An 11,205-nucleotide genomic window follows, 5' to 3' on the forward strand; every position below is an offset into this window, starting at 1 on the left:
AATTTGGAGTCGAGTTTCTGACCTCCTGGCAAATGCTGGATCAAATATTCACTCCACTCGGCTAGTTATTGCCTCCACTCGAAAATTATCTGACTCTTTAGCCTCTACAGGCTCCACCTTATTCAACAGCTGTCTCCCAAAACAGCAGGCTGAGTTGAAAGAGGCTAAAAAGCTAAAAACCCTTTTCACACCCAAGATGTCATGTGAGCCATTGAGTATATAAAAATGCTGATGAACTCAGGGCTGCTTTAAGTGCACAAGACCATTAAATAACTACACACTGGTGGAAGAATTTCATGTCACTCAACAGTAAGCTAACCTATGAGCTGTGCATTTATGTGCACCAACTTCTCTGACCTCCTTTTGATTGTTTGATTAACAGTGTACCCAAGGGTGTGTCTATTCCAAAGTTCAATAGGTAATCATGTGTGGAAAGGAAAAAGGAACTGGTCTATCCTACAGTTCACTGTATGTTACTAATGTTGTATAATTAATCACCAGATGGGTCATTAAGTATATATACAATATAGTTGTATTAGTCCACTAGGTACCACTGGATGAATAGCCTGAGGATTATCAATGAGGTTCATCTTTAAAGTCTTGCATGACTACAGATGTGAAGTTTATCCAGTGCGGCCAGATCTTCCAAAGCGAGAATCACTGTTTAGTTTAAATAAGAAACGAAAGGATCGAGACGGGTGTTTAAAACGTTTATCTTCATCATGATTTATGAAAAGATCAAGAAGTAGTCGTGATGATGTCACATGAAAAATGATCATACTCGATGACTAAAATTACTGATGAAGACAAAGCACATTGTTTGTATGTTGGCTTCCGTATCTCCAGAATTCATGAAATTGTCATTTGAGTAAAAAGATTTAACTAGACAATACAATAACTGACCAGAAATGAGGGACACATGCTTAAGTCTTAAAGAATCCAATGCCATCGCAAACTGAACATGGTAAAACGCTAGTGCAACTCATACAAACCAATTAAAACAGCTTGTATAATAGTCCCTGTAATGCAACTCATATGGGGCACAATAAAGTCTTGCAAACCCAGTGTTTGTACAGTGTTTGCCACCTCCCAATACAAGTCATTTCCAGTTGCAGATGGAGATCTTTAGTTTAACTCACTATTGTCCCCTCAGAATGTTTTACAGCAGTTCACCATGGGGTTTAAGCCAATAAGTTCATCATGAACTAAAACTACAGAGCCGAAAAAAGAGAATAAAAAATCCAAGTAAAACCAGCTAAAACATGGCTGTGCAATGGAAGTCCTTGTGTCCTGCAGAGGCACATGCCAGGCAGCGACGTCTCACTCAGCATCAAGGACCATGATGTGTACAAAGAGACCAGCTGAGGGGAGAACGTCTCCGTTCTTACTGAGCAGAGGCACATGTCTGTATCCTGTGTGGGAGCACAAAGTGAATTATCAGAAAAGGGAGAATATGAGGGGCTCTTTGTGCAGAGAGTGAACCGAGTTCTCAATGCTCCACCAGAGAAGGGATAGTTCCTCTCTCTGTTCATTTATGAAGTGTGTAAACAGAGAACTATCCGAGGGTTACAGTCAAGAAAAAACAGAACTTGATAATTTCTGCAAATATCTGCTGACAGTTGCTCAACGTACCCATTTTTAAGCTGTTGAATGGAAGTGCGTATTGTCCAACAAACTCATTGTCGGACGTGGAGTCATGGTCTTCGACGGTGAAGCGTACCAATGCTAGCTCTGGCACGTACACATCAAACTGAAAGTTTTCATTCCACATTGGGTTGAAGCCTTAAAGAAGAAATATGCCGTCAGTAACTTGATGTCTCGCAGACCGTATGCATCATTAATTTCTGACGTTCAGCGCATGCCAGGAGTTACTCAGTGATCTTTTAACCTGCCTCGTGTGCTTGTGCTTCAAAGGCTTCCCACATTTCCCAGAGTGCACCTTGACAACCCCAGAGGGCATGAATGCATTAGTTGTATGCAGCTGTGGGTTTTTTACGTGTGAAACACAGATACACAGGGTAGAGTTTTTCCCCAGTAAACAAGCTTCCTGCTCACAACAGACTCAAAATGCAGAGTGTGTTGTGTTGTCGCTTTCTTTTCTATTGAGGCGTCTGGTAGAGACATGTTCTAACAAGGTCCTACATGATGCTGAGGTCAGGCCAAATACTGATGTTTTCCTCTGAACTGAAAAATGCCAACATTTTTATTTGTGCTAAAAATGAAAATGTTGCAGTGGTTATGCTCAGCTAATCATGATCTGCTAGAATAAAAAAAATATACCTCCAAAAGTATCAAATAAATGTATAACCATATATTTGAAGTATATGACTAATATCTGCTTTTTGTAAACATCATTGTAAAATAAAAGCACAGCACAGGAAAGGAAAGGTACCATTGTTGTCAACATGATTGGTCTCTTTCTCAGCAACATCAGCTGGCACTCCGTGTACCTCCACTTTAACCAGCGGGTCCACAATGGAGGATTTCTTCTTGTTCACTTTGGGGAGCTGCTGGGCTGATATAACCTGATGACAGGTGGGGGACACAACATGTCAGATAATAACAGAGCCTTCATGATCTGGAGGGCAACGGGTGAACGGGAAACTACAGCAAGTAGCATAACGTCAGCGTGTGTCTTCAAACACTCAACCATGACATGGAGCGTCTTGTGCTTCAGCCAGTCTCCTCGGGTCAGGATGATGGGGTCAAACTCTGTGCCTCTGTCCCTCATGTAAGCCGGTTTCAGGATGTAGCCGCTCTTTCCGTTAACCAGGAATCTGCCCTGGTTTAAGTCCATGTCTGGGCAGGTGGTCTGGAAGTTTAAGGCCACTGAAAAGGAATAAATAAGATGATGCAGGGACAATGATTAGACAAAAATAAGTGAGTGAGTCTGTAAATCCCTCCTTGCGTCAATAACATGTACCCATTTGGCAGCCGGCGTTCCATAGAGGCACTGGGTTGTAGTTGGACGAGTCGGCCCTGGAGCCTGCTGGGTAGATACGGCTCAGCTTGTCCACGTTATGACGCACGTAGGCATTAGCTGCAGAGGACACGTCGAGACCGAGGAACAGAGTTATCTGCTGAGCTCAAAGTTAGATTCTAAAATATTCTATCATCATACAGGAGCATGCATCATTCTGTGCATTGTGTGCACTTCAATCTTGTTTCCACAACTACTCAGTGGATATTAAATAACACTCAAGACAATTGTTTTCACTCTGTAAATACTGTTGTAGGCATGGAAGAAATGTGTTCATGTTGAACTGGTTTAGTTTCCAGGTTGGCCCTATTTGAGGACTTAATAAGTAATCTAATGAGGTTTTCCAGACACTAGTGTATTTTTAGGAAGATCCAGTAAGCAATTTAGAAAATGCCCTAACTGGTAACTTGAGGTAAATCTCGACACTGCCACACTTGAGTGAATCCAGCATGACGTCTTCCTCACCAGACCCCTCTGCCAGCTTCATGGCACTTCCCTCCTTGAAGGACGACATCTCATAGAAGCTCAGGTTGTTTCTCGCGTCCTCGAAGCCGTTAAAGTGGACGCTCTTGCAGTAGATCACCATGTCGGACAGCTCTTTGGCCAGTTTCAGCTTCTTCTTTTTCTACACATTAGATGGAAATGAGGTCTAAGTGTACAAGAAATTAACGCTAATGCTAAAAATGTATTAACTGAGATGATTGAGCGACTCTTCCTTGCAGTGACGCCCCCACCTTGCTTTTCTCTTCCTCCTTCTGCTCATCCTCATCTTCATCATTTGACTCTTCCTCCTCTGTCACGTCCATGTCATCAGCAGCTGCCTCAGGAGAAAAGCTGGCCTCTAGTTTGTTTAGCCTCTTCCCTTTGATCAGGAACCTCCCCTTTAGATCCTGGAGGTACATGAACATACACACAGACACAGACACAGACAGACAGACAGAGAGACAGACACACAGACACACACACACACACACGTTACTAGCATCTTGACAACCATCTGTCATACAAATATTATCCTCTTATTGATAAGAGTGGGTGCAAACCTCTGGAGATGGGAAGTTTGTGGGCATTCTGTCTCCCAGGGGGGTGGTGATGAGTGCACTGCCCAGGATGGAGCTCATGTGGTGGGCCATAACTTTCTGCTGCTCCACACTGCAGTGGTTCTCCAAGGAGAGGATAACTGGGTAATCTGATGTCTGGGGATGACCAGCCAGCAAACACGGAGAACAAGACTTAGGCAGAGAGCTGATGGATGTGTTATGATACTGGATGTTACTGGACTCTAAACACACCTTGAAGGCATACTCCTTGATGGCTTGGATCGCGTCCTTGAAGAGGATCTTAGAGGTGAGTGTGTAGCCGTGGTAGATCACTGGCTCATCATCTGATCCGTCCCAGCAGTCCAGCTCCACACAGCGGCAACCTTTCAGTAGAGCCCTGAGAGAGGCACAACCAGCATTAGCGACTGAACGGTGGGACTAAAGCTCTGTAAAGCAGCCCATTGGTTGTTGTTAATAAACCCTAAGATGGTTAAAATAACCAATAGCATGTTTACATTAACATGCAGTTTGTGATGAATTTGTCATGCATCAAGAATTGACAAAATATAGAGCATTACCATATAATTAGTCCATAGGCAGGCCAGGTTAAATCAGGGCACTGACACTGCTATCCCCTCCAGGCGTAACACCCTTTTGGTCGGTGTGTGTGTACATGTGTGTCTCTGTCTGCAGGAAGCTTGCATAATGCTAATATTTTTTGTACACATTCAAGACTACATGCTCAAGGTGATTCACTATTTTAGTGACTGCTCTGTTTGATTCCTCCACTGACTGCTGACTCCTCACTCCTCCTCAGATTGGAGGCTTTAGATGGTTTCTACCAGGCCGAATGAAGGCTGTTACCTGACATACGCCTCCGTGCTGCTGGGCCCCTTGAGCTGATCTTCCATGAGATAGGTGTTGTGCGAGGAGGAGATAAAGTAGTGGCTGAGAGGATGGCTCATGTCCTGGTACACATCTTTGTGATCTGAATTGAGGATCAAGGCCTCTGGATGGTGCATGTACATGATGAAGCCATCTTTGGACAGCAGCTTTTTCTGCTTGGCTGAAAGACAAAGTAGAACAAATGTGACGAGAGAGCCAGGAGTCATTTATCCAGGACAAAGTGTGTGAGTGTAATACATGCACGGTCTCTCCTAAGAATCTGAATTCCACTCTTCTAATTAGGGTTCAAACCCTGAAGGGATAGACCCCTATTGAGTTTGTGTTGAATGTATTATTTGTCGTCTTATGCTGTCACTCAATTACCGAGAGATGGATCAGGCTACAGACATGAAACTTTGTCACATAACTGGTAATGATGTGAAAATGCTTCACACCCAACTTAAAATTAGACACATATCCGACTCACCCAGCCTCCTGGGCCATAAAAGTTGACTGGATTTTGACACTATTAACACCAAATTTGGTACAAAGCCTTGCTGGATTGAGATACACCAATATTCGGGGGCTTTGCGTTGACCATTTGTCCAATCATCATAAATCTTGGTAGATATTTTCATTCATTGTTTGAAAATAGGCACCACAAAGCATTTTGGCTAAGTCAGGTAGTTTTGACTGAGTGTGTTGACTTTTCTTTAGAGAGACTTTGGTGTTAAGTCTAACAAAAAAGAGCTTTGCGATTGGATAAATCAGCTAATTACTTCTTCTGACCATGAAAGATCTGAACCAGGAATCATCACTTGCGGCTACATATTTTCATATTGAAAATTGAGATAAAAGAACCTTGTAGACAAGACCATGTGTGAATCAGCGAGTTATGTTCTGCACCTTCTCAGCATTAAACAGGCTTAGCAGAACTGACATAAAATGTAAAAGTTATATGTAATACATTTCTTATCCTTTAGAGCACCAACAACAATAATTGGACATATCATTGTTTATTGCATGTATTTTATCTTGTACATTTTGTTATTGATAGGCTTTAGCTGGCATCAAAAGGCCTGTCTAAGTGATTGGCTAGTGCCACAACATGAGATCTAACTTGAAAAAAGACTCATGTTGCACAACTGTCATCAGGACTTCACATAATAGCATCAGTCATTGAAACTCAGAACAATAACCATTAGACAAGAACTCAGGCTTTAGAGGTATTGTTAGGCATATCTTTTAACTTTGGACAGAGCTAGACTAGTTTCCTCCCTGCTTCCAGTCAATATGCTAAGCCAAGCAAAGCTAATTGCCTCTTGCATGAGAACGGTGTCGATCATCTCATCTCTTTCAAGAAAGCGAATAAGCATGTTTCTCTACATACCAAACTATTCCTTCAATCCAGGTCCAACACACAGAGCAGCGTTTATTTATTTACTAGTTTATTCAACAGGGACAGTGCACATTAAGAAACACTGCTCTAAATGCACCACAGTTAGCCAGATGGACATTTTTCATCGGTATCTGTACCCTGGAATACAAAATCTCACTGGGCAAATGTTTCCCTTTTACTCAACGCAGCATTCCTGCTCATTTTTTAGTGTTTGGACATGAGAGCTCATGTGATGTTCATATTTTGGATATATCGAGAAAGGCCCTGTCGCTCAAAAAATGAAAACGATGTATGGATAATGTTACTGCACTGTGGCTTCAATCTAAAAACTCCCAGTACTGAGTACTGAGTATCACAGCTCTGGTGGTTTTTAACTGATTCTGCTGTGATGCTGAAAGAGCAGGATTGAGAACCACTGCCGCTACGGGGTAACAAACTGAAACAAGACAACCTTACAGATAAGGTACTGACCGTTCTCATCTGGCTCGTACTTCTCGATTATCTTGTTCGCGTCAGCCAGCGTGGCTTTCTCTCTCTGTTCTTTCATCAGGAAGTCCACCAGGTTCTCAGGACTCATAAAGCCCGCAGATTTGGCGTACTCTCCGTAGATCACGTCGATTTCCTCCCGATGGGTCAACAAGTCATAGAAATGTTCAATCTCTTCTCCGGCCAGGTATCCAGACTGTGATTTGTCACATTTCTGCATGATGGAAATATAACATGAAAGTTGATCCACGCTTTACATTCCACCTTAATATTAAAAAGTGATCTTTTTAGTATTAAGATGGTAGATGATCTTGAAAATATTTTTTTTTCATCTAGATATCTTTTTGTCTACATTTTTCCTAGGAGCCACTGAAGAGAAATTACAACCTGGTTAAAGTCAGGCTCATGCACACACATAAACATAACAGGACAAAGCTTCAGGCCAAATGGATTGCTTCAGTTTCAGTGAGAAGGCTTACAGCATCATTTGTGCTGTAAATAATTCAATCAGCTACATCAAACAGCTGACCCAGCAGCAACGGTCAATCTGTTTTTCCAGCTCTTTGGTTTATCTACCATTGATTTTCATTACTAGGCTCCATTAAAAAGCTCCGAGGGCATCACCTGAAAGAGCATCTCTGCGTAAACGTCGTCCACTTCAATGTTGATCAGGCGCAGGAAGTCCTTCACCTCCGACTGACTCAGCTTATCATCTTTGTTCTTGTCTGCCTTGTTCAGGCAGCTGAAGATCCAACTGTAAAGACGTCAATGTAAGGAATGGATATGCGCACGTTCAAGCGGTTGTCATTCATATGATACTGGCCAATGAGGTATTCGTATCTCATAAACCAAGATGAGCAGCAGGGGCAGGGCTTCCTAAACCACTATCATGATAAGGATACTGCTCTGTCTTCTGCTGGACGCTGAGGTTGTTCATGTTGGAGACCAATTTCTGCAGGCCGTCGACCCACTGCTTGGCCTCCCCGTCTGAGCTGGCAATGAGGTCCAGGTTCTTGCGGCGGCCCTTGAAAATGATGGAGAAGCAGCGGGACTCCACCTGCTCCTCTGTGTTCTTCCTCAAGCCCTCAGACTGGCGGCCCATTCGCACCGCTGAGATGTCATCAAGAGAAACTGAGGGACGACCAGAGTTGCAAATGTTATTCTAAACTTTCAGGATATCATTTAATAAATGAACTCCCTGCCACAGGTCTGATGACACATGTCTAGTTCTGCTATAATCAAGTCAGTTCTTTTATACTTTCTTCGGGCATCACAGACCAGCCTGCTTGGTAAACACAGACCTGCTGTTTACAGTTAACTGACGTCACATGACAAGTTTCTGGTGATGCTTGATTTTCAGCTTTTTCAAACAGCTGCCCTGTACTGAAGTTTGAAGTCACGAATGTGCAGCGTTGTTGAATGCACCTTTAAGGCTTCCATGCTATAAACTTGATAACAGAAAGACCTCACTACAGTTTATGGAACAGTCACCTCACATAAGTTTATGGATGTAATACAAACAGAAAATATAACCATACCACTCCTTCACACACAATATAAAAATGACTATCTTGATGAACACACCCACAAAACATATCACTGTAACCATGAACAACCCTGCTTCAGATGATTCAAAGGTCTTTCAAACAGAACAAATTCTCTATAGCTCCATAATCAGTATTTCAAAAATCCATCTGACCTGAGAAAAGTTACTGAAGAAGGTTTTAGTTGCATCATCTCTGGATGTGTTGAGTAGGGCTAAACAAAAAATTATATTGTGACTGCTTTGACGGATGCTGCAATTGCGATATGAGTCATGATTTTTAGTGGGAATGGAAAGGTAATTTTTGCATTTAATCTTTACTGAAAAATGATGAGGATGTAGCTTTTGTTGGTGTCTGTACCAAACAAGCATGTTATCTTACGTCTGGAGACTATGATTTGTAGGATGGGGCGTCTCTATAACACCATATGCTATGTTTTTATGGTTATAATGGACACATCTTAACACATCATCAAAACATTGCAGCTCCTGTGATTTGCCATATTTTAATTAATCATTCAGCCCTAGATGTTTTTTGGTAATAAAGTCACAAATTAATAGGGGGTGGGAGACGTGTCTACCACAACACCAGACAGATGCTTGCAAGCATTTTGCCAGCAGGTCTCACACACATTTGTGGGATGCTGGGACGGCACTCACAGGTCTGGGTGGACTTGAAGATTTTGTTCGATTCGTGCCACATGGTCTTGCAGTCCTCCTGGAGTTTGAAGTAGCGGGTTTTCTTCCAGGACGAGGAGCGGACCTTGAGTAGGTCTCCACCTCTCAGGAGAAACTGGAGGTCCACATCGCCGTCCATACCTGTGAACACCGAGGAGGAGAGGGCACAGTTCCAACAGATTACACGCTAAATTTCTGCAAACCGACTGAGCTGAAGTCCATTTCACACATGTCAGCAGAGTCAAACCTTTGACCCTGTTCTCTTTCCTCCTTTTCGCATGCATTCATCTCATCAGAAAACACAAGCATGAATGCCAAGCAGGCAACCAAGGGCCCCATACCACACATTTTTCGAGTTTCACGCATTACAAACGAGTTTTGGTCACGTCTGCCACAAGATATCGTTCAGATAACTGCAGAGCAGCCTACCTAGGATCTTTAGGTTCGTTTGTATCACCTTCTGGCTTTTTGCATGGCGGAGTAATTCCTCAGACCCGCTGAGTGGGGTTTGCCTTCGCAGACATGTCATGGTGCCCCGAGGTGCTGAGACGCTACCAGACTGTGCTCACAAGGCATCGGACCGACAGGCGTGTAGGAGGGCGTGTACCAGCCCCAGTCAAAGGTCACTTTTCCTGGCTGCCAGGACTCCCTCAGCTGACAGCCGGCCAGACACCTTACTACAGCTCGTAACACCAACAATGTGTACTTCTCGCCACGGGAGGAAGTGGCTCAACACCAATGTCTGGTTATGTCAAAAGTTGGTTTACCGAAGTCTTTTTTTTTAGAATACTTCTGGAAAACGAGTTGACCAACTTTGAAGGCAGTTGAGCCATTTTTAAGGACACGCAAGACACCGTGGTTTAAATTAACAAACAGTGAAGATATTTAATGATAGTTAGCTTGTTTTAGCTGCAAGCTAATAGCATTAACCTAGTGTTAATTAGCTAACAGCAGAATCACTATTTAGCTACATGACACTAAAGTTGGCGTATAGCCAGAAGGCAATACAACAAGCGTTTAAAATGTGGCTAGGTGGAAATATTTAAATAGTTTAACGTATGATAAGAAAAATAAATCTAACGGTGCATTTAATTTGTTACTATAAAACATTACAGCCTGCATTTTGTGTCGAGTCCTGTAATTGTTGTCTCGCGGGCTCCATCTAGCGGTGACTTTGCGATACTGTCAAGTGCTGTGATTTAAACGAACCCGGCAGGGCCGTTAGAGTTTTAAAAAAGGGCAAACAGGTGACAGGAAACAGTCAAGTAACACCGTGAATGCTGTGTGGAGTACGGGCCCATATAGATAAGAGTCATCAGGGGCTTGTTTGACTTGACTCGAGGCTGAACGCTGTTGTGGTTTTGGCAGCAGTGTTGCTGTTTGCAGGAAGGTGAAACCAGACTGGATGAAAGGGGCCACACCTTTTAGCAGAGTGGAAACGAGTCTTAAAAATATATACAGGTGATCATATTGGAACACATTTCGCACAATACAGTAAATAAGCGCACTTAGAGAAGACAAAAGTTTGATTGCAAGAATTCAAAAGTAAGTTAAATGAGTAAAATGCACTCCCATTTGCGCACACGCCACTTTGGCCTTCGGGTTATTCAATGCTGGGACAACGACTGAAAACGCACTTTAATTTGCAGAAATAAAGAGGGATCCAAACCGCGTCCTACCGTTTCTCTTTTCGATCCCATTCGTTTCCATCGTGCCCGAGCTGTGTCTCCTCTTCACGCGGCCAGTTCTCGTCTTCCCTCGTTTCACTTGATGCAGCGTTTCATCTAAAGCTGCCCCTTCTTTCCATGTGCGCACTTTGAGAAGCAAACTTGGGTTGGGACTGGTGAAACGAGTGCGAGGCCAACACACCTAAAGGCGGCGACACAGGTGGGTTTCTCCTGGCAGTGTGAATGGTGTCAGCTGCGCTCCTGCAGGCTCCAACACCGGTTTGACAAGCCTGCCATGCAAGCTGCGCTGCTGATGTCACAGCAGGGTAGGTTACACCTTAACACCAGCTTATGCCGTCAGGCCTGGGACTAGTTAACATACTGTTTCACTTAAAAGCCAGCATTTAAAGCATGCCATTTTACTAGTTGGTCCTTGCACCTGCTGCCAAAATAAAATAAAAAAAAGGTTTTTTAACCCTCACCAGCAGGAAACCCTAGACGTGAATGATCAGGGAGGGGATGTTCAC

General features: G+C 43.2%; 1 protein-coding gene across 1 annotated transcript; it reads right to left on the reverse strand.

The window, feature by feature from the left end:
• Positions 1-684: 684 nt before the first annotated feature.
• Positions 685-10,959, reverse strand: LOC121614596 (1-phosphatidylinositol 4,5-bisphosphate phosphodiesterase delta-1-like). Its single transcript, XM_041948555.1, has 15 exons — positions 10,691-10,959; positions 8,994-9,152; positions 7,693-7,921; positions 7,415-7,544; positions 6,776-7,004; positions 4,885-5,086; positions 4,273-4,417; positions 4,024-4,176; positions 3,715-3,870; positions 3,446-3,605; positions 2,924-3,040; positions 2,651-2,829; positions 2,393-2,525; positions 1,633-1,782; positions 685-1,412 (listed from the first exon to the last, which is right to left on the reverse strand). Exons 1-15 carry the CDS (start codon positions 10,719-10,721, stop codon positions 1,321-1,323), a joined length of 2,265 nt encoding a protein of 754 aa, XP_041804489.1. The 5' UTR covers positions 10,722-10,959; the 3' UTR covers positions 685-1,320.
• Between the last annotated feature and the right edge of the window lie 246 nt (positions 10,960-11,205).

Source organism: Chelmon rostratus, chromosome 12, assembly GCF_017976325.1.
Source record: "Chelmon rostratus isolate fCheRos1 chromosome 12, fCheRos1.pri, whole genome shotgun sequence".
Classification (NCBI taxonomy): Eukaryota; Metazoa; Chordata; class Actinopteri; order Chaetodontiformes; family Chaetodontidae; genus Chelmon; species Chelmon rostratus.

Excerpts from the sequence above, each read along its gene's own strand:
- LOC121614596 (XM_041948555.1), bottom strand. The coding sequence starts at position 10,721 with ATGGAAACGAATGGGATCGAAAAGAGAAACG. Across the intron at positions 7,005-7,414 it reads ACGCAGAGATGCTCTTTCAG|AAATGTGACAAATCACAGTC; the intron begins GTGATGCCCTCG and ends TCCATCATGCAG. Across the intron at positions 1,783-2,392 it reads CAATCATGTTGACAACAATG|GCTTCAACCCAATGTGGAAT; the intron begins GTACCTTTCCTT and ends TTCTTCTTTAAG.